This window comes from Scleropages formosus, chromosome 12, assembly GCF_900964775.1.
Source record: "Scleropages formosus chromosome 12, fSclFor1.1, whole genome shotgun sequence".
Taxonomy (NCBI): Eukaryota; Metazoa; Chordata; class Actinopteri; order Osteoglossiformes; family Osteoglossidae; genus Scleropages; species Scleropages formosus.
The window spans coordinates 21,948,377-21,971,667 of NC_041817.1; the positions used below are offsets into that span (position 1 = coordinate 21,948,377).

Genomic DNA, 23,291 nt, shown 5'->3' on the forward strand with positions numbered 1-23,291 from the left:
GGTATATAGATGGGATTGTGATTTAACAGGTATATAAATACAGGACACCAATCCATCTTTTTTTTTTTAAACAATTCTTTGAACATACAGTATAAATGAACCGCGCCCCACAAACTACATTGTGTCATTCTCCCAGCTACTGCTCTGAGTGTGAGACCTGTGCGCCGCACCCAAGACACTGGATCCAGACAAACACCCAGAGGGATCAGCGAGCTTCCCGGGAGGATACAGCACACAAACATTACAACGCTGTTTAGCGGATCTTTCCGGAAAGATCATCTCTAAATCTTAACCCTTACTGGTCCGACAGACGGACGGTCAGACTTCAAGTTCACGTTCTCTTCTGCTACGGGTTCCGACCCCAGAGACAATTTCAGCGAAGGAGGTTTTACTGCCTAAAAACAGGTTGTGTGTCATAAACAACAACCAAGTGATTCATGATAAAAAGAAGCCCCACTTAAGATCCATAAAGCGAAACGCAGCAACATGATGAGTAGGGCTTTGAAATTAAATACTATGGTAGAGAACACGGCGCAGTTCTCCACCCAGGGTACGCAGCAGGGCTTTGCACACGGTCAGCAGAAATTTTCAAGAAAGGTTCGGCACCTAAACGCGAGCAAATGAACTCCATGTGTGGGACGGGAGGCCCGGGACCCATGTCTGCTGACTAATGACAAACAGCAACCTTTGAGTGTTTGCGCGAACACCCGAGTCCTTGTCTGGCTGAAAAACGGACAAAAGCAGCAGTTCGGAATCATCGTTTCGGGTGGACAGCGGCTCAGAACCTCAACTTGTGTCCTGAAGGCTGCAGGTTCAAACCCCACTCCCTGCTGCTGCTGCAGGACTCTTGGCCTGTACTTTCAGTGAATACCCCGCTCTATAAATGGGTAAATCACTGCAAGTCACTTTAGAGAAAAAGAGTAAAACAAGTGTGTTACTAGTAACAATAATAACAGAGCATCTGAATATTAATAATTGAAAATTTGACAGAGAACAAATATGAAATGCAATAATGATAATAAATTTACCATTAATTAATTTAAAAACTGGGGAATAATAGAAAATTATTAACGATCTCTCATTCATTCATTCTTTCCAAAGAGAGTTTTAAAGATCCCAGTTTAAGTGGTTTAAAGTAACAAATACTGTCAGTGTCAGTACTGCTGTTATTTAAGTGTCGGTGACCTCAGACAAGGTACCTTACCCCCTAGGGTTACTACACGCACAAGTGGCGACAAGGTGTCCCCAACAGGGACCTTGAGCTACTGCCTTTGGACCCAAAGGTCGCAGGTTCGATCCCCACCTCTGGCTGTAGTACCCTTGAGCAAGGTACTTACCCTAAATTGCTGCAGTAAAAAATTACCCAGCTCATATTGCCCAAATTGCCCAGATCATTATAAGTCGCTTTGGAGAAAAGTGTCAGTTAAATGAATCAATGTGACGTGATGAACATCGAGGATAAAACATTAATGAAGGGAAACGATGAACAAGTTGAGAAGAGCAGTTTGTAGTCAAGTCCAGCTGTTGGGAGGATCATGAGAGACGTAGTGAGTGAGACACGTGGCTTCGATCACAGGACCATCCGGTGTCGGCTCTGTCTGTGCAGTAGTCAGTGACACACTCATTCACTCACTCTGTTCACAGCCATCGGAGCGCTGCGAGACCCGGCGCGCACCTTATTAACGCCATTAAAGTGTCTTGGAAGCCACTTTTAATGAATCCACATTCGACAGCGTAGAAATGACGGGGTGCGGGGGCGCGCCACGCGCGATCCCGAATCCCGTCCCACAGAGAGCACATTTGTCACATCCGAGGACAAAAAAAGGGGTGAAACACAGCAATTATAGCCCCGATCCCGGGTCCGGGGATCGTTTGATGAGCTCTTTTAACCGGCCAGCAGTGGGTGGCCAGAAAGATGGAAACACCGTATTGAAAACGGTTACAGCGCTTTACACTGTAACACAGAGTGATGATCGGGCTTCTGTGCTGTAACAAAGTGATCACGGTCACTCTTCTTCGTAACACGCGCCCTTTTTTCCAAGCTTTTTTTGGTTGTTTTTTGGTTGTTTAAAAAAAAAAAAAAAAAAAAAAAAAAAAGAAGAAAAATCATCGCGCTCCACTCACCTGCCCGTCATCTCTGCCACCCCCAGCATCCCCCTCGCGCGCCGATGTCGGAAACTTTCTCCTCCGGCTCCGAGTTAATCCTCTTCTAACGGACCTTCGCTCGATGGCTCGCGCGCGCGCGCTCTCGCGGGGCTCCGATCCGCTCTGGTGCGGCTGCTTCGGGGCAGTAATGGCGGCGCGGCCTCGCCTCTCGGCCCGGGAGGGGGGCAGCTGAGCTGTGCGCGAGCGAGTCCGCCTCGGGCTGCGGAGGGGCGTGTTCCAGGGAGTGAGACGGGGGCAAAATCCACAGATCCGCCCCCCTCCCCTCCGGATCCAGGATCCGGCCATGTTGGGCGTAGAAATGCCAGTAATGAGCGATTTGCAGAGCGAACCGAGAGCGGAGCGGCGATCGTTCCGGCGTTATACTGGTTTACTGTATTTTAATAGAGATCGTGTCTAAATCATGCGCGACTTCACCGTCACGTGTTCCTCCAGTCCAGACGGAATGACTGCAGGCGGCAGAGCGCGCGGACGGCGTGATACTGCAAGGCACTTTCACTTTCTCTTCGCGTGAAAGTCGCGAAGAAGCGCCGCGAGGAGCGATCGGTTCACCGGCAGCGGTCAGTCTCAGTGTCCGCGTCCGGAGCTTGAAACGTGGTGGAAAACACGTGGTGGAGTAAAACTAAAACTCGATTCACGTGTACAGTAGAGTCGTGGTGGGAAGGAGCGGCACACGGCCCTGGCCACATAGCTTCCCTTATAAGGTGTGGGTCCGTAGTGGGGACCAGTGGACCCCCCCGCCAACACACACACACACACACACACACACACACAGTGGCGCCACAGTAAATGGATGGCAGCGTCCACAGTTTGACTGCTGGACACTTATGTCCTGCAGTGAAGTTGACGGACCTGTGTCTGTTGAAGGCCTGCTGCGGAGTGAAGAACATGAGGATGGAGATCCAGCTCCTCTCTACAGCACTGAGGTCACAAACTCAGTGTTTAGGAAGAACAGCTGTGCACCACAGCTGTGTATCAGAGGAAGTTGCATCTATTTTTACCTATTCATGTAGCCAAAGCTTTTCTGGAAAGCAGCTTCCAATTTACAAAGCGATTGTATAGCGGAGGATGTATTGACATCAACCCTTTGGACAAACGTTCCACTTCACATTTACGAAGAACCTTAACTCCACTTCTCTATGGTCCCCCCTCCACAGTTACAAGAAGCACAGGGGAGGGCGGAGGTAACTTTTTTCAAAAAAAAAAAAAAAAATTCTAGTTCATCCTTGAAAGGCTCCCTTGTGCTCAGGGGTGAGACAAACACACCACCACCACACGGCCATCTCAGCAGCTAGTGTGCACCTCACACTCACTCAACCATAAACACAGCTGGTTAATTTTTCCTGCATTCGAACCCAGTTCCTTCAGCTGGCAAAGGTACTAACCACACCACCTGCCACCCCTTTTGAGTTTCAGCCACGACACACCTAAATAGACAAGTACAGTGTTTCCAGTATGATGCTTCCTTTCATGTTAAAAATGAAGAATCCAAAAAGTACATTTAAATGTCCATTTATTGTTCACAGTTAATGCAAGGTCTTACGGATACGGTTAACATTGCACATTTCTTGTTAATCTCCTTTGTTTACGATACACTTTTCAGCAGCATATCCAGTTATCATGTCAGTACTTTCAGGATTCACCAGCAAATCAACCTTTCAGTCTTTTTTTTTTTTTTTTTTTTAAATGTAGGACTCTTGTGCAGTAGTACATAAAAATACATTCAATAACTCATAGTCTTCGGTATCACATCTTAATAGCAAGTCTTTGATGCAGCTGCCAGGAACGCTGCAATTATTAATATTTAATTGCACGCACCCTCTTAACAGAAGTTTCAGTGTAAGGCTGGTCACGGGAAGTACACGAACCGTATAAAACTTTTGCATTTCAAAAAAAATTTTTTTTTTTTTATATTATTGTACATGTAATAACAAAACAACTTTATTATGTATTAAATGTTCCATTAAGGTGCAGAGCTCTGAATTCAAAATGTTACTGTTAACACAAAGACCGTTGACACAAATGGACAGGAAGTGTCACTGTCTGACGAGCATGAAACATGGACACTGAATATGATCTCCATCGTAGAAATACTCTCCACATTACACACACACACACACACACACACACACACACACACACACACACACACACAGAGAGAGAGAGAGAGAAGTCAAACTTCAGGAAAGGGCATTGGCTTTTCCAAACATTTTTCAGTGACCTCTTCCAAGAAACATTGACTGGACAAGGTGAAACACCCGGATTTACTTCATGTGTATCACCGATGTAGCTTTAAAAATATATTGTGCAATGTGAAGGGGGGGGAGACAAGAAGATGCAAGATCAAGATAAAGTACCTAAGCAAAATCCAGGTAATGGTACATGACTCACCTTCAAAAGAATGATGAAGTATACTAAAATCCTTTTTTTTTAAAAAAAAAAAAAAAATAAATAAAAAAAAAAAAAAAAAAAAAATCAATTTTATCAAAAATATAGATCTGCAAAACATAAAGGATATGTGCAGAGAAGTAATGGGCTTTCGAAGTAGAGGCATGTTTGATGCAAGTGCCACAAATAGACCTTGACGCACGTTCTTGCGGTCAGTACTGCGTGTCCATCTCTCATCGGATCCCCGACCAGCTGTGCAGGTAGGAGGTCCAGCCCGATCCCCTGGACCCAGCCGATTCCTCTTCACCTGCAATGGTAAAATAACCGTTGGTCAGTTTTTGGCAAGTACTTTAGTTGTTGGCCTTTCGTATTACCAAACAGCAATCAAGTTGTTGCTGCTGCTGGTATAGTGACAGCAACACCAACAAAAAGCAATAAGATCACCACACAAACACGCGCATCATTTGGAACCGCTTTTCCCATTGCGGGGTCACGGGAAGCCGGAGCCTAACCCGGCAACACAGGGCGGAAGGCCGGAGGGGGAGGGGACACATCCAGGACGGGATGCCAGTCCGCCGCAAGGCACCCCAAGCGGCACTCGAACCCCAGACCCACTGGAGAGCAGGACCCAGTCAAACCCACTGCGCCACCACACCCCCCTAAGCAATAACAAATTGTTAGCAAATCCAAAGGTCTGTAGATTAGTAGCTTCTTTCACTTCACACTTGCAGCAGTTCCACTAATACATGGGTTCCCCAAATTACAGGGCAAACAGAGTCAGAGAGGTGTTCCAAACTTATGTTTGTAACTACAAAGTGATTTTTACTCCTAACTCACAATTAAATACTTAACACAAATACCTACATGTATTTCATGGACACATTTTTTTTCCCCCCTCAAACCCTGGATATGACTAGAATAACTTACTCACCTTACCAGTGTTATCTGAATCACCAACACATACACCCACCACCCACATATTATAAACACTGAGTGGAATGAAGGTGGTCCCGCTTCCCATTCTGTTTCAGTGATAAATTTGTCCAGTCACTAAATTGCCATCTGTGGTCTCTAGTCAGCTGAACACAATGTGTTCATTCTGCATAACCGATAATTTGACTAAACACAAAAGACAATGCAGTGATAAATTTGGTGAAAAACATTTGTATCTTGGGATATTCAGAACTTGAATGTTTGTAACTTGTGGAGTACACAAGTGTGTAAAGTATAGAAGAATGGTAGCTGGCAAGGGCTACATCACTTTGATGCCCTGCAGCTGCTGAGTGAAGGCAGGTGTGACTGTGTAAAACTGTTGGAGATAAATTCAGAGCTCACGCCATAGTCACGTAAAAGCCCAACGCAAAGACGGCGGGGCAAAAGCGGGTAAACACAAGGTACCCTGTGCAATGGCTGCCAGTTTGCTTTTCTCCTCGGGGCTCAGCTGCAGCATGGTGTGGATGACGGGCAGGAGGGCCTGCCTCTCGCTGCCTGACTTGAGGAAGATGAACTGCAGAAGCACGTTCTTCAGGTACTCCAGGTTGGCCACGGACTTCTCACGCTCTTGGTTCCTCTCAAGCCTTCGCACCTCGCTCTTTAGGAGCTGTGGGAGAGAGAGGCGGGGCAGTCACACGCCGTTCAGTGGGAAACGGGGGTTAGTGTGGGGAGAGACAGCGGAAAGGACAGCCGCTGCAGCAGTCAATACATACAGTGATCTGCTCCATGAGGATGGCGTTGGTGGCCTCGGTCTCGTGCAGCAGGCCGTTCATGTGCTCCATGCTGCGGGTGGCCGTGCTCAGTTTCTGGGCCAGCTCCTCCTTGCTGGGCTCCACCTGCCATGTGAATGGTTCTACGAAACGATACAGATAGGTGTGTGGGAGGTCACACAACAGGGCTCATACTGATCTGCACCTACACGCACAGTCTGCACAACCGTACACTGGTCAACAGCTACATTCTTCAGTGTGTTAAGATTCCGTCTTGCTTTGTAGGTTTACTGTTTAAAAGACAAGCAACGTAGGATGGATCAGATTTATTTTACAGTTTTCTCTTAGTATCACCGTCTTATTTTTACTTCAAGCTCATTATTACAGTTGAAAGTATTACATAGTGTAAGTAGTTTATGGCAAACACTGACCAACTCAAATGCAAATAAATAACGTCAATAAATAGCATTCCCCAAAGTGGTACAGATAAATGAGGCAGGTTCTGTCTCTGTGGGGTACTGACCCTGTTTGGGATCTGGGGATGTGAGCAGCTGCTCCAGGGAGGGCTGGGGGGTCCCGGCTGAGGACACAGACTCCGTTTCGGTGGTCTCCATGCCTTCTCCTTCCTCACGTGCCATCGACTGCAGGTCCAGGAGTGCCATTTCAGCAGCCTTCCTGTCCTGAGTAGTCTTCTTAGCCAGCTGGGCTGGTGCTGGACCTGGGAGAAGACCATGCAGAATATCATTTCATTATACATTAAATAGGAAACATGTACAGCAAGAAAACATTTAAAAGAAAAACTGAAAGATGTACAAAAACCATCCATCCTAAAGTGACCCCCAGCAGAGGGCACCATTGTGTAATCCAAATGTCACCACCCAGTGGTTAAATGGTGTATACTGTTCTTTACAAATATTAGTGATACAGTTAAGCACCACAACACCACAAAAAAGGAGATTTAACTAAGAGGACATTTAACTGCTGGATAATTCTCTGCTTTACAAGAGATCGTACAACCCTGTAACCCTCCGATCACAGCAGCCAATAAAGTATTTTTATTAATCAGAGGTCAATAACAGATTTTCCTGTATGTTTGGAGAGTGTTTTCAGTGAGTTTCATCTGCCCATAAAGAGCGGGGGCCGGCATTGGCGGCCAGCCCCCGGCTGACTGAGGGGCAGAAGGTGTGGAGGTGGAGCCTCTTTTCTACACATCTGCTCACCATGTCCCAAGTACCCTTCACGCCCAGGGACCCAGGTCAATCGTGACATTCGTGGTCACGTTAACAAGCTGGCTGTGGGTCAAGCAAAAGTCAGAACACTCGGCATATATGCCAATTCTCATTTCTTCTTTTTCTCATTTCATTGAGCATCTGTCCGCATTCAGCAGACGATGGAAAAAAAAAAAAAAAAAAAAAAAAAAAGTGTGTATCAGACGAAGCAGCAGAGTAATATGGCTCCTAATCGCAATGCTTCCAAATGAAGAGCAGAACAGCCAAGGTGCCTGATGAAAATAGAGAGTCCTCACCTGCTGCGATGCCACTTGGAGAGAGCAAATTATTGAGTGCACGTCAGCAGACGGGGAGGCTGTGCCAGGCTTCACACACGAGCCGCACTAGCGACAACACCCTCCAGACAGCCCCGCTGGGGCCCACTAACAAGGCACCTCTGGCAAAGAGATGAAGGAGGCGTTCCTCCGGCGAATGCCATTAACAAGCATGGCCATGAAACGCTCGCATGGAGAAGAAGAAGATCTGTACCCCAACAGCTGGGATTCCAGCTCCAGACTGTGCCCCAAACGTCCTCCACATCTGTGATCATTATTCAAATACAATCACGGCGAAGAGTGCAGGAAGTTCAAAACCCTGACTGAACAAATTTGTTTCTCACCCAAGCTGGTCCCAGCAGAACACTATTTGCCCTGCCGTGGACAAAACACCTGAATCATTCATGAAGGTCCCTTAGCAGTTTCAGCGATTAGCGCTCTTGCAGTTCAGAGCCTTGATTTATTCTGTCCATTGCAGGGCTATGGTACGACCGCTCACCCACAATGCAACTGGCCCTGTGCATGAAACGAGTGACCACCGTCTGCCGGGACGTGTAAAACCAAAGAGGGTGAAGTTTTATGTGCAGCAACTCTCCTCTTTCTCTGTATCTGAATGGAAACCCTTCCTCTTCCACCCTGCCTCTCTCTTACTCATCACGCTGGGCTCCCGCTGCTGCTGGAAGAGCTGACTCTCCAGTTTGCTCATCTGTTGCTGCAGCGTCTCCACCGTGCTCCTGTGTTCCTCCTGCAGGTGGCGCACCTGCTCCCGGAAGCTGGCGCGCAGCGTGTCCGCTTGGGCGCTCAGCTGGCTCACCGTCTGGGAGTGCTCCGACTTGAGTGCCATGTGCTCTGACTGCAGGGACAGGAGCCTGGGGAGACGGTGGGTGACAAACACGACTGTCACAAGCACGGCAAACTTATTTTATATAACTGTTTAAATCATTTTAACGTTCAAATCTGTTCACACCGCTTATGATTTTATTCGTTTATAAAAGCTTTCAGCTTTCCCTTGACCCTAAACCTTGCATGTAATGCTGTGTCACCCGTCGACCCGGCTTCTTACCTCTCTCTGAGCTCTGCTTCTTTGGTAACGTTCTCCTGCAACATCTTATTGTGTCTCTCGAGCAGCGTGTCGTGTTCCATCTGCAGCTGCTGCAGCTCTGCACAGCTCACCTGCAGGCTCTGCTGGGTGTCCTGTAAGCGGCACCTCAGCTGCTCCATCGCGCTCTCCATGTGCTCCCTGTGGCACACAGGGACGGAGCTGAGCATTGCTGAACAGCAGCAGACTGCAGCGCAGCACAACACACGCTGCCAATGAAAATCATTTAAATAACTCTACAAACAAAACAGTGAAAAACATCCCTGGAATCTGAGCACACAATGTTGACCAACAATCTGAACACAACCATACAACTATTTTTTAAATGAAATTTTACACAACATTAAAAAAAATAAACATATTATGCAACACAACAAATTTTTTTCCAGAGTTCTTAGTTGTGTCTATTTTTGTGCCGATTATGATTAGTTAAAGTTTACCGATTACAAAAATACCACTAGTTCTTCTACAGTGTCAGTTTTAGTTTGATACATTACAGCCGCTGGAAGATTCTTAAAGGCACCAGAACATTCTAGAAAGCATCAGATCCTAAAAGGCACTGGAATATTCGGTGCTTGGCAACCGGTGAAATTTGCTGATTTCAAGAATGTGGAATATTTTTCTAAAAACTGACATACAGTTTAAACTAATTCCAAAAGTGTGTTTAGTCTAAGAAAACTGAATGGAAAACAGAGAAGGGGGGGGGGGGGAGTTACATTGTGTTACTATTACACAAAAATGGATTAATATCAGGATTACCCAACTTGCTGCTAAATATTACATTAGAATCAATTTTGCAGACAATTGTTAATTTAACATGACATCCACTATTCCGGTGTGTAGAGCGATCTGTAAACATGCCGCCATAATAGCGATTAGAGATGTGATCAGTGTCCGTTGAGTTTTTAAACACACCTCTGCTGAGGTACAGTAAACCAGAGCAGCACCAGCCCTGCCCATCCATAATGGCCACTAATGAACCCATAGGCTCGTAACAAGCCCTGACTTGAACCAACACCCTAGTGGAGAGGATGGACTCTCAGCTGCAGCTCTGCAGTCTCAATGTGCACCTGTTTCACCTGTAGCAGTGCTTCATACTGCCAACCAAGTGTTCATCCAAAAGCAGAATCAATTCAGTGATTTAGCGCATATAAAAATCAAGATGTATCCCCACAAAAATTATGGCTATTTTATGAGTCTCCATAATTCCTGTTCCCAATTAATATGTTTGCTTAAAATTTCTCAGTAAAGACTATTTATCTTTCATCTTTGAAACCTGCACATGACCTATGGGGATACTGGTTCAGTGGTGCAACAGATTTATTATGCAATTAATGTGGTTCCGAAGAAAGCATGGGCACAGAATAAAAATCCAAAACCATTTACCTATTTACCTCATGCTTTTCTCCAAAGCGACTTAGTGTTGAAGTACATACAATTATTTACCCATTTATATAGCTGAGTAATTTTACTGGAGCAATCAAGGGAAAGTACCTTGCTCAAGGATACTACAGCTGGGATTTGAACATGCAACCACTGTACTTCCAGCTGATCCTCATGCCCTTCAGGTTGTTTATCTAAAGGGAATTCAGTGAAGGTGGTGAGAGTGGCCCTACCTTTCCTGTTTTGTAAAATCGCTCTCATTTTGGGCTGAACTCTTGTTCTTCTGCTGCTTCAGGACATTGTGCACACGCACTTTATAGCTTTCAAACTCGGAAGTGACCAAAGTCAGCTCGGCCTAAACACAAAACAGGGAGACACGATATAAAGCGCTGTTTTAAACACAGAATGATACCAAACATGCCTTCCAACTCAAACATGCCTCATTCCGCTCATACAAACTCAAACATCTATTCCAAACAGGTTGGGAACACATCCTTCAATATATACAAGGGACACACAAACATCTTCACAGAACCGCAAGTGGTGTGAGTTTCCATCGTCAGCAGACCCGATTAAATTCAGGGTAAAGAGCACAAGAATTCCCATGAGCAGGAAATGAAAGAACGTTACTGTTTAATCAGAGCCGTAGCACCCTATTAATCAGCAGCCAGTAGCCCTGGAAGCAAAAATATCACTCACAGTGTCATTTCATAATTAAGTTTTGTTTGAGCCATTTAGCACTGGTGTGTGTACACTTCTGAAATGGAAAAATCTATACAGCAATTTATAAAGGTACTGTGGACTGTCTGCTGTCAGATGCTTGGCGCTAAAGCCGTTTTGGTAGGAGGAACATGGTTAAGAGTGAGAGCTCGATCCTGGAGAATGAATCTGTCTCCCCATGTTTGTGTGGGTTTCCTCCCACAGTCCAATGACACGTATTTCAGGTGTAATGGTGACTCTAAATTGCCTTTTAGTGTGTCTTAAGTTTGTAGCTGTCCTGCAGTGGACTGCATCCAGGATCCCATCCAGGGTATACCCTGCCTCAGACCCTGTGCTTCCAGGATAGGCTCAACATCACAACCCTGCACCAAAATTGGCAGCTATTGACAACTGACAGATTGATGAATAAATACAAAGTCTAAGATGAATCTGAAAGCTACAGTCCAGTTGGCCCCTGAACTAGAAAAACACAATTCAAATAAACACTAGGGAAAAAACACAAAACTATCAACATTTGAGTGTTTATGATTTATTTAGAATGCATGCTGGTTAATAATTCAGCCATACTGGGGCTAGATGAAGAGCAGTGATGGTACTGTCAATCAATCACTATGTGACTTCACTGCAAGTAAATGAGTGTCCTGTGACCCACAAGGAGTTGAGGGTCAGGAGAGGAGGTGGGTCATACCCTGGCAGCACTGCACTCCTCCTGCAGGGTGTTCACCCTGTGCTGGAAGGAGCTGGTGGCTCGCTGCTGCTGCTCCGTCACAGTCTTCAGCTGCTCCTGCAGCCGGTGTCGTTCAGCCGTCACCTCGCTGCACTGGATCTAAACAGCAAAGGAAAGCTGTGCTCAAAGCTGGATATCCACAGGGAGCTGGATCTTTACTCTAATAGTGCATTTGGGACTACAGCAACACACACTGGTACACATATGCCCTACAAGGTAATTAGCTGGCAGGCATGTTAATGAGAAACGATTGTCTGAACAGGATCCACCTTGTATTCTTCCAGTTGCTGTTGATGGGCCTCCAGCTCTCCCCTCAGCGAAGCCTGGATTGACATCTGAGCCACTTCCTACAGCAAAACATACACGCACTCTTGAGGTGTGGAAAGACTTACCAGTTTCACCTTTAGGAATCACATCAAGCCATACAAAAAGTTGTATAAAATTTAAAAAAGATTTACATTTTGCTTGGCATCAGCGAGGTCCTTCTTTGTTTTAACAAGCAGTTGTTTCATCTTGGATGCCTTCTCTTCCCCTTGTTCCACACGTGACTTTAGAGACCCTTTAAATTTAAAAAAAAAAAAAAAAAGAATCCTTCAAAGGAAACAGTCGAGTCTGTTTTGCTGGACTTCTGTGTTACGATGACAGTTTGTGCGAACACATGAAACGCTAATGTTTGTGTAATGTGACACCTCCGTCCAAGGCAACTTGTAGCATTATGTCTGTACTCTCAGCTAAAATCAGGGATACAGCAGCAGAATCTGGATTCAAACCCAATACCTTTCAGTTACTGTTTTGCTGACTCATCTAAAGCAATTTTTCACAAGTTTTAGTTACTTGCTTAAAAGCAACGCACTTCCGCAAAACAGCATGTCCTTCACCGCACTACCACAAACTGGTTGGCATCTCACCAATCTCTTCATGGAGCGCTTCCTCAGCCTGCTTGTGGGCCTGGATCTCGCTGGCCAGCTCCTCAATGCGACCATCCTTCTCCGACAGCTTCTGATTCAGTTCCTTCACCAGTCGCTCATAATGTGCCATCTCCATATCCATCAGAGTGCTCTGCTGGGCATCCTGGCAAGTCAAAGCACAGTTAACTGCACTAATGCCAAAGACATCACTTACCGTTTCCTTTTTTGTAATCTCTGTACAAAATCACTAATGTGTGTTGAACACATCTCATTCCTGTAAGACCATCTATCCGTCAACTTGGCACAGATTGACATCTCTTTAAAGGGACCAATAAAGGCTAAAATAACAGGACTATATGGAGTCATGGTACCAGTTTTTACTGGTAATATCTGCACTAATGCTGTAAAACTACCAAATATCTGAAATCATCTTTAATACACTTATCACACGATGCAGAACATGTAAATATCTGTAGCTTGCAGAGAGTTCTGGCATGTGCTGCTCGGTGATCCACGTGCCTTCCTGAGCTGCTCAAGCTCCTGCGCCGTCTGCTGTAGCTGCTGCTTTTGCTTTTGCAGCTGAGCCTTCAGGTCATCTGCCTCCTTCATGACAGCTGAGTGGTCCTGGGACAGATGGGACATGGACACATAAAATCACCACAACTAGAAGGACTGCTCCTCACGTGGTTGAAAATTGACATAGGAATACTGAGCACCAGTTACTAATAGAGTCACTTAAAAACAAAATAAATACTGCTCAAAAAAAAAAACAAAAAACTGGAAAACCTGCCCTCAGGAAGCCATTTTATTATGGTATTGTAAGATTTAATGACACTTTGATAACTTGTAATATCACATTATCAAAATGACTTGGTTTCACATACCACTCCAATCCACCCTGCAGCAACACATTACAGAAGTTACGACATCTGCTTGAGAGGAGGGATTGGGCCTGCTCTTTGTTTTACCATAACGGGGTTCTTTCTGACTGCTGCCTACCATCCCTGTACCTTGGCTTTTTGCTCCTTTAAAAGCCTTTCTGCCTCCAGGTCCTTTTCCAAGGTGCTTTTGAGCCTCTGCATCTCCAAAGCCTGTGCCTCCAGCTGCTGGACATTTTTGTGAAGTGTCTCCATATGTGCCATCATGTCCTCCCTCTCTGAGGTCAGCTGCTCGTGCTGAAAGAGGGAGCACAGGACAGCCAGGTAGAGTTACTTTGTTCTTTATTCAGCGTTCACCTTGGTGCCAATGCGAGAGTGTGGCACACCACCTCTCTGTAATGACACAGACCTATTATTAAGGCACATCAGACCATAATACAGTTCTTTTCTAAAAACAGATGTTATTTGGCCCCTGACCAGGCAGCACATTCCCTCTGGAGAACTTCTGAACCTGGATTTAAGCCACTACCTGGATGCTTTAACTGCTTTACATTAAGGGCTCTCAAGGGAAATGAGTAAATGCCAAATGCTGGGTTCCTTGAGTTAGAAAAGCTTTCGGTACAGTTTGCCAACTTCAGTTGTCATACGCCATTCTAAACTTTATTACTTTAAGGAGCAAATATATTTCTTTGTTACAAATTAGGAATTAGGTAATCTTGCTCATTTAAACTAAAGTTAAATGTTGCAAAGAAAAAGTTGAATCTGAAATTGTGTGTTATGCTTAGGATTTCCACAGAAGTGTGACGGCGTTTGTGAGACGATACAAAATTAAAGAAAGTTACTTTTTCTATAAAATACAAAGTAAAACCCCAGGGAACATTTACTCCAGAACCCATATGTGACTTCTCAAGTGTCTGCTTTCCTTTTTTTTTTTTTTTTTTTTTTGCTTCTTGGACGATTATATCCTTCATGGGGGGGTCTCCACTTCAAGCGTTTCTTTTACTTGAAAAAATATGAAAAATCAAAAACCCCAAAACTTATTCAAGCGTCTTTTGACTGAAAACCTTAAAATCTGTTTCCTAACACTGTCTACTCACAATTAAATACCTGACTATCCTGGATAAAATCAGAGGGGCAGATAGTAGCATAAAGGTTAGTGCTGCTGCCTTTAGACCCAGAGGTTGCAGATTCAAATCCCAACTCCAGCTGTAATAGCTTTGAGCAAGGTACTTACATGAAATTGTTACAATAAAATTAGCCAGCTATATAAATGGGTAAATAATTGTAGGTGGCTTAATGTTGTTAGTTGGAGAAAAGTGTCAAATTTACTAATACATGTAAATGTAACACTACATTTACCTGCTGGATGGCAGCTTGCAGACGTTTGGTCAGATCCCCAATCTGTCGCTCTGCCTCCTCTGCTCTGGCCCTCTCCTGGTCCAGCTGCTCGGCCTGTTTGTCGTACTCCACCAGCAGGTTCTGCCACAGAGAATCGCTTATGAGATATAATTCCATGCAGTGGTGCAAACAGACATAACTGTTCCTGCTTAATGCTCACAGGAGAACCTCATGAAAACATATATAGAAACAACACATATAGAAAGATGACTGGCCCTATTCATATTCATTCATTCCAAAACAAAAGCCTTATCCAATACAGTTCCAATTTTCCTTGAAAACCATTCCATTATGGTCTAATGGTCTAACTACCATCTACTAACACTAAGGACAGAGAACCTGAACTGCACTGAACCTGTAATTAAAAAGTTCCAGCCAAACAAACAATCACCCGTTTTCGAAAAAAAGTACAATTTACACGGGAATTTAGGGACAAAAAGATGTGTTTTGTCCCATTGATTAACAAAGGTCATTACAGAAAGAGAACACAATTAAGTGGCCTTCAGGAGACATGTGTACCTTGTAGCCCTCTGCCCCCTGGATGATGTCCTTCATGGAACTGGTCACTCGGTCACGCTCTGCTTTCAAGCCCTCCACTTCCTGTCTCAGAGCTACGACCTGGTCGCAAAGGAAGAGCGCCCAGTCAGAAGAAATCCAGCAAGGTGATACGGAAGGCAGACCATCATTATGTCTCTAAGAATCTAGCTTCACAGTGCTGAGGTCCTGGTTAGCACAGACACCATACCTCCTTCTTGCTGTTGTCCAGTTCTTTCTTAGCCTTCACTGCCACAGCTTTAATTTTGTTAATCTTGTCTTCTTTTTCCTTATTTTCCATTTGGAGCTCCGCTAGACAAATTTTTCCAAAATGAACACGTCACAGGGATGTTCCATCAGCAACACCACAGTAGGTAATCTTTTTAAATGTTATGAATAACTGATGAAGACATGAGAAAATGTTAACACACACATATGTGGCAAGAATCTTACCTCCTGGATATTAATGTACAACATTAAGTGAGAATAAATAGTCAAGAAGCTCAGTGAGATAAATTACCTATCTTTGCAGTGAGCTGAGTTGCTTGGTTTTCCTCAGAAAGGGCAGCATTATCTTTGGATTCCTACAATGCAGCAGAGAAATCAGTAACCTGACAGTAATTTTCCTGAAACATTTAGTCTAACATTAACTGCTGTGTTTTCACAGCCTTGAATTTATGTTGTTTTATTTTACTTATTAAAATAGTGAGCCCTACACATAGTTTTCCATGTTTATGATTGACATGTCTTTGAGCAGAGTTGTGCTCAGACTGCTAAAAGTTTTTCAAGCATCAACTTCCAGCAGGGTCAACCTGAACAAAGTGTCAAGTTCCGCCACTGCTGACGTTACTCCAAACCATTTACTCCTGAAATCCAAAATAAAATCAAGTATCTGCGAATAACAAATCCTTTGTTTATTGTGCTGAGGCAACAGCCAGACAAGGAGTAGCTGCTTTCACATTTGTTGAAAATTCAGTCAAATATAAATGCTACAATGGTGTCACATGAATCTAAATCTGAAGGCACTCAAAAGAAAATAGTGCTAGAGTTACAATATCAGAACCTGTAACAACTGAAATGCTAGGCACCAAATTCATTCAGCGCTACACAAAAAAAAAAAAAAAAAAAAAAAAAAAAAAAAAAAAAAAAAAAAAAAAAAAAAAAAATCACTAAAATACTTTTTCAACATCTGAGATCATTGTATTTAGTTGGAGAAGACAAGCCAACCTTTATAAGCATGATCTCTTGCTGTAACTGTAAAAGATGGGCTTCTTTTTCAGCCAGCAGCTGTTGCAGATCCTCCTTCTCACAAATGCTGGCATCTTCATCTGACAGCCTCTCGCTTTGGATAGGTTCATTTTCTTTGGATTGCAGCTTTTCTGCTACCTCTGCGATCTGCACAAGCAGCTCTTGATTTTCTGCCTTCACTCTTTCGTTCACGGCCTTCATCTCGGTGAGGTCCCTCTGCAGGGCCTCCATGTCAGCTACCACCTCATCCAGGTTGACCTTCAGGAGGCTCCTCTCTCGGATCAGGTCCTCCACATGAGCCTGAAGCTCAGCCTTCTGCTGCTCATTCTGCTCCATTGCCAGCACCAGCTCAGCAGCCCTCGCATCACTCTGTTGCAACACATCCTGCCTGTTGTGCTCAGCCTGGGCCTGAAGGTTTTCCAGCAGTGTGGGGATATCCTCTGTGCTCCTCTCCAGGTCTCTGTTGCTCTGGTCCAGAAGAGCAAAGATGTAACTCCTCACCTGGGAAAGCTGGTGCTGCTGTACCTCCATCTCCTTCTTTAGAGAATCTCTCTCCTCAGACACGGACTGCAGCGTCTCCTGAAATTCTTTTCTTTCCTCAGCAGAGGCAGCTTCATGAGTGTTGATTTTCTCCTGCAAGGCTTCTCCTACTTCCTTCAACTTAGTCAACTCCTCGGTTAATGCCTGCAGTTTGGAGCTCTCCTGATCTCTCTCTGACGCTGCCGCCGCAAGCCTGCTCATCAAAGTATCTGCCTGGGACTTTGATTTCTCTTTCTCTGCTTGAGCAAACACAAGAGCATCTGTCAGCTCCTGAAGTTTCTGCTGCATCTCTTCGCTGTTTTGGGAGAGGCTCTCAACACTACTTGCTAGTTTAGCAGATTTTGCCCTTTCTTCACTGTATCCATCCCTCAACTTTTCTAACTGTTCTTGCACCTCTTGCTTTTGAGAAGACAACACTGAAAGCATGTCTTCTAGTTCACATACCACATTTTCTTTCTGCTGCAAGAGAGTCAAGATTTCTTCATTCTGCCTCTGCAAGTCAGCCAAAGAGGTTATCAGATCCTTTGCATCGCTTGCCTTCTCCTGGGAACTCTCCAGTGTTAACTTTAAGGTATTAAATTCCTCCTGCAGGAGATCCTTCTCCTTGTAGGCAATCCTCAGCTTCTGTTGAAGTTCATCAATAGCCAGAGCCCCTTGTTCCTTCATGCCATTATAATCTTTTGTCTTGTTACCCAACTCTAGCTCCAGGTTTTGGAGAATTGCTTTTGTTTTATCATATTCTTCAACTGCCAAATTCCTTTCCAAAAATAACTTGTCACACTTGACTCTTAGCTCCTGAATGTCTTGGATGTTTTTCTCCTTTGCCTTCTCAACCAAGAAGAGCATGCTCTTCTCCAGCTCAGCCTTTTCTTCCTTATGGAGCTCCTTTAAGGTCTGCAGCTCAATTTTGTGTTGACTCAAAACTGTCTCCCATTGCTCTTCTGAAACAAGGGGTTTCTCAGAAGACCCTTCAAATACATTCTCAGTGTCTTCCTTACACATCTGTAGCTCATTGATCTTAAATTCAAGGTCTTCCCTCTCATGCTGGAACTCATCCTTGACTTGCTCCAAGTCAGACTCCAGTTTGATCTTCACATTGGTAAGGTATGTCAGCTCTTCCTGGAGCATAATATTCTGAGACTGGAGGTCTTCAAATGCTAGCCTCAGCTGCATCATCTCATCTTGTAAATCATCTGAAACCATGGTTGCTGAGACTCCTGAGAACACTGAGCTGTTGTATTCCCTGGCCCTGTTGGGTTCTTCTTCCTCCTCTTCGACATCCTGAAGGTAGGTCTCCTTCAGGGCCAGCTGCTCTGTCAGTTCATCATGGAGCAGAAGAAGTCTCTCCCTTTCCATCTCAAAATCTACTGCAGACGCCTCCATTTGCTCTGTTAACTCCTGCAGTTCTTCCTCATGAGCTGCTTTCATCCTCTCAACCTCCACCTGAAGTCTCTCCAACTCCTTTTTTGACTCAGCCACCTCTAAATGGTGGGCCTCCTTCAATCGCTCCAACTCTGAGTCCTTCTCCTTGTTAGCCTCCTCGAAGTTTAACAGCTCTGCATTCTGTTCCTTTGCCTTTGTTTCCTTCAGCAGATTCTGCAAAGTTTCAACTTCCTCCTTATGCATGGCACGAGCAAGGTCCAGTGCTTTTTCCAAATCATCAGTTTTTTTTAATTGCTCCCTCTTTGTTTGGTCCAACTGCTCTTGAAGACTTTTTACCTTTTCCAAGGCATCCTAATAGGAAACACATTTTTTTAAAAAAAATTTCTCTTTAATAGATGCAAAACTGCAGTCATATTTTACCATCCCTTGCCTACCTGTTCCTTTTGTTTTGTTTTTTCATTCTCTTTTCGAAGCAGGACCAGATTCTGCTGGATTTCAGCTTTTTCCAATAGCACCACATCCATCCTTTCTGTCAGCTCCTGGTTTAATTGAGAATATTAAAATGTCTGTGTGTAACATGTCATGTGTGCGAGTGGGGACTTTATAACTTTCTTGAAATGATAGAAATACTTCCAAAAACCCACCTCTCATACTGTAACAAATCATCTATTGTTGTAGACACTGCATCAGTTGCACCAAGGTATGATAAAATTTTTGCATAAAAAGGCTATATCTAAATTATCATACTGTATAATGCATTCATTTGCCTATTCTTTTCAGATCTAGAACAAGGAAAAAACCCAAATAATGCATATAACTTATGTTCAGCTTCAAATAAACATGGCTCTTACAGAAAAAAAAAAAAAAAAAAAAAACTATGAAAATTATAATAATAAAAATAGTGTGTGCCTCTCTGTGGAGAACAGTAACACGCAAACCTGTAAAATGGAATCATCTGTGACACTGCTGGGTTTGGCTTTGAATATCTCCACCTCCTTCTCCAAATCTGAACAACAAACAAAATTCAATTTAAAAAACAACCATGACCATAATTTCAAAAAGTTATTTCAGTATTCTTTAAACAGGAAAGATGTCCCAGTACCTTGGTATAAAGGAAAAGACACGTTCTGCATGAAGTGGTCAACATGAGGGCACAGATCAACACCATGCCCACACAACACATATACATAGAGCTATAGACGGACACTAAAAAAACCAATCATGCCTCCAAATCATCTCTCCAATAACTCTTTTCTGTGTGGTATACATTTGTTCGAGTTTGCAGGTTACAGCCTTTTAAGTGACAGAATGTAATGGTCAGCTTTGGTGAGTCCTGAGATTATTACACATTATTAATTAATGGTTCATCTATTTATCCAGGTGGATAATTTTTGCTGGAGTAATTCATGGTAGGTATCTTGATCGAGGGTATTACAGTGGGAGTAAGGATTTAAATGTGGTTTTTTCAAGTGCAAGGTGGAGCTGTAATCACTACACTACCTGCGGCCAATGTTATATCGTGGTATACGCATAATATTTTCACCCTGAAAATCAAAATCAATTTATTCTAAGCTGCTTTGGAGAAAAGCATCAGCTACATGAATAAATCATGTAAATGTAAATCAATATTTGTGTGTCTGTATTATTCAGCAAGTCTCTATCACACACCGATAACCTTCTCATTTGTCATGCTTGAGAATGAGACATTGCTCCTTCATTCCACTCCTAACTTCATTCAGTTTAAAGATAGTCATTCTCTTACAAAACCAGATAAGTTTACCTGAGCATTTTGATTTCACCTTCTGCAAGAGAGCCATTTGCTTCTTGGCAAACTTAATCAGGTCCTCTTTTGACAATGTGTCCAGCTAGGAAATGAGGAAAGGATGAAAGCGCATGGGAATTATTAAAGCAAGCATTAAAATTATCCATATAACTGATAACACACTATTAACTACTAGTACTTATCTTGTGCTACCAAAAATAAGTGTAACATTGAAAGCAATAAGTACAGGTAGCTAAAAACAATATTTGTGAACAGCAGACAAATACTGTACCTTGGACTTCCCAGCTGTAGTGCCAGAAGGTGAGGTGACAGAGCCTTGACAGGTCTCCTGTTGGGGTAAACAGTGTTTACACTGTCAAATGAGTCCAGAGATACATTTTCAGAGGCACTGATCACTGAACCGATATTTTTATTCCACAATGCACGTAAACTGACAATCCATTGTCAGGGCAGATGTACAAAAGGGGTTATGCAGCAAGCAACATCGTAACAATACACGGTTTTCTCCCACAAAATGAGCCGTACTGAACAAATCTCCTTAAGCTAAGGAACGAGGGCCACTGGTTCAGTTTTTTTTTTCCCTCCTTTTCTTTTTTTTAGGTTTGTTCCTTTTAATGTAATAAATTATATGCAAACAGAAAAGCTAAACAGTCTGTTTCTACAGTTAGATCCTTGTCTACCAGGAACCTTTGCACTTCTCAGCATGCCACGTGCACATCTCCCTCCTCAATGTGCATTTACATTTTCACATTTCTTCATTCAGCCGATGCTTTTCTCCAAAGCGACTTACAACCGTTTACCCATTTATACATCTGGGTAATTTTACTGGAGCAATTTAGTAGGTACATTGCCCAAGGGTCCTATGGCTGAAGATGGAAGATGGGATTCAAACCTGTGATCTTGGGGTCCAAAGGCAGCAGCTCAAACCACTACACTAACAACTGATCTCAGTTCTCAATGTGCAGCTCAGTGCCCATGTCTCACTGCTTAATGACATTTACATTCATTTATTTAGCAGACACTTTTCTCCAAATTAACTTCCAATGAACACTATGTAGTGTTCCCAGCCCACACACCTTATTTACCATGGTGACTTACACTGCTAGATACACCACTTACAATGGATCACTCATCCATACATCAGCAGAACACACACACTCTCTCTGTCACTCACACGCTATATGGGGGAATCTGAACAGCATGTCTTTGGACTGTGGGAGGAAACCAGAGCACCCGGAGGAAACCCGCACGAGGAGAACATGCGAACTCCACACAGAGGACACAGGACGACTACTTCTCGGTGTCCATGTCTCACTGGCACTGCTTGAGGACCTTGTGGCTTGCTGTGCGCCATGTCCCGCTGGGGAACTTACTTGATGAATGTTTGGATGTCTCTGTGTGTGGCCGGCTAAACAGCTTTTTTTTTTTTTTTTTTTTTTGAACAGTTACAGTTTAAGACACAAATTTATGATCATTTAAATTTTAATCATCATCATGCCATGCATGGGGCTGCCACGACCACACCGTTTTGGTCACACGACGAGTTGGTTGAACGGTTGGTCCGAGAGACCTACTAGCTAGTCTGCCTCAGTAAAAATGAATTACTGCTGACAGCATCTTAAGGTGCACGAAAGAAAATCCGGCGCACTGACTATATCATCATGTATTGTATATTTAAACTTCATGACAGCCCGGGCCGGTTAACTTAACGAACTCGGAATCGGATGCTTGAGGAACGCGGAAGGCTAGCGTTAGCCGCTAGCGCTTCGGCAAAGCCAGAGAAGTTACCAAAAATAACACATTTACACACACTTACCTCCATGTTGCCGTCAGAATGGTTAAACCGGTTCACAGCTCGGTCGGTCACCTGTACGCCACCCAGCAAACCTGCCAAACGCTGTGAAACAACCAGACACGTAAACTGAAGTCCGGATCGTTCGCTTTTCACTGTATCGTAGCCATTGTTTGCTTCCGCCTCTGTGCCACGTCATCTGTGACGTGTGAAGTGACGTGTTGCGGAAGGCGGAAGTGGGGTGTAGTTTTTTGAGGGAAGCTAAAGTTGACTGAAAATTATGTAACAAATTATCCAATTCTCCAAACATTTAATATCCTTGCTGTAAATCACCGAAATACCACTAGGGTAACTGCTTAATTTTTCCCATAATATTTAATATATCGGTACCATGCCTAAAATATTATATTTATACTTCTTACATTTACATTTACACATTTCATTAGCAGACGCTTGAAAATAGAACAAGTTTTGTCCAAGCGACGTACATCTCAGCAAAAGTAAAATTTATGTACTTTTATAATTCTTAAAATTATTACCCTTTGGTATTTTGTGTTTCTTATTTTATTCAGTCTGTAAGTCACCATATATATAGCATTTAGCGTCTGCTAAATAAAATGTAATATACTCACAGTTGCAGACACCTCGACTAACGCATATGTTCTTCAATCCCTTACGTAAATCCAAATTTACGTATGTCAGATTCCCCCTCTTCCTCTGTTACAGAGCCCAGCGTTCTTATTTCCTTAGCATTTGTTGCAAACTCGGGGTATAAAAAAATTCCCCAATATAATTCCCTAGTAAATGTCAGACATATTAAATACTGTAACAAGACATACGCCTAGTCATGAAATAAATTTTTACATTCCTGTAAAGCATAAATTTAATGAAAAAAGACTACTGCGGTGGTGCGGCTGGTCTGGGGTTCATACCTGCTTTGGCCGCTTTGCAACGGACTGGCGTTCACAATTTGAAGTATGGTATCTACTTAATGTTTATCGCTAGTGTACCATTGTAAAGGCAAAAAAAAATCTTAAGGTGAGGAGCATCTGTATTATTCACTTACCAGATGCTCTTTGCTGATGTTTCACCAAAATTCAG

The 23,291-nt window shown here is 43.6% G+C and overlaps 2 protein-coding genes across 2 annotated transcripts in view; both read right to left on the reverse strand.

Moving 5' to 3' along the window:
• The window catches only part of LOC108930452 (LIM and senescent cell antigen-like-containing domain protein 1), a 28,831-nt gene extending 26,072 nt beyond the window's left edge, over positions 1-2,759 (reverse strand). Inside the window, exon 1 of the mRNA XM_018745737.2 lies at positions 2,125-2,759. Within this exon, the coding sequence (XP_018601253.1) occupies positions 2,125-2,153 (29 nt within the window). The 5' untranslated portion in view covers positions 2,154-2,759. The remainder of the gene's footprint in view (positions 1-2,124) is intronic.
• Positions 2,760-4,621: 1,862 nt separating this feature from the next.
• gcc2 (GRIP and coiled-coil domain containing 2) lies at positions 4,622-22,362 on the reverse strand. The gene is made up of 23 exons (XM_018745539.2): positions 22,215-22,362; positions 20,670-20,726; positions 20,396-20,480; positions 19,554-19,621; positions 19,050-19,154; positions 16,672-18,966; positions 15,965-16,028; positions 15,656-15,756; positions 15,430-15,528; positions 14,872-14,991; positions 13,645-13,809; positions 13,154-13,258; positions 12,635-12,797; positions 12,185-12,285; positions 11,996-12,073; positions 11,688-11,825; positions 10,513-10,634; positions 8,861-9,037; positions 8,449-8,666; positions 6,778-6,972; positions 6,258-6,397; positions 5,950-6,151; positions 4,622-4,858 (listed from the first exon to the last, which is right to left on the reverse strand). The coding sequence occupies exons 1-23, from the start codon at positions 22,218-22,220 to the stop codon at positions 4,785-4,787; spliced, it is 4,878 nt and encodes a 1,625-aa protein (XP_018601055.2). The 5' UTR covers positions 22,221-22,362; the 3' UTR covers positions 4,622-4,784.
• Positions 22,363-23,291: the final 929 nt, after the last annotated feature.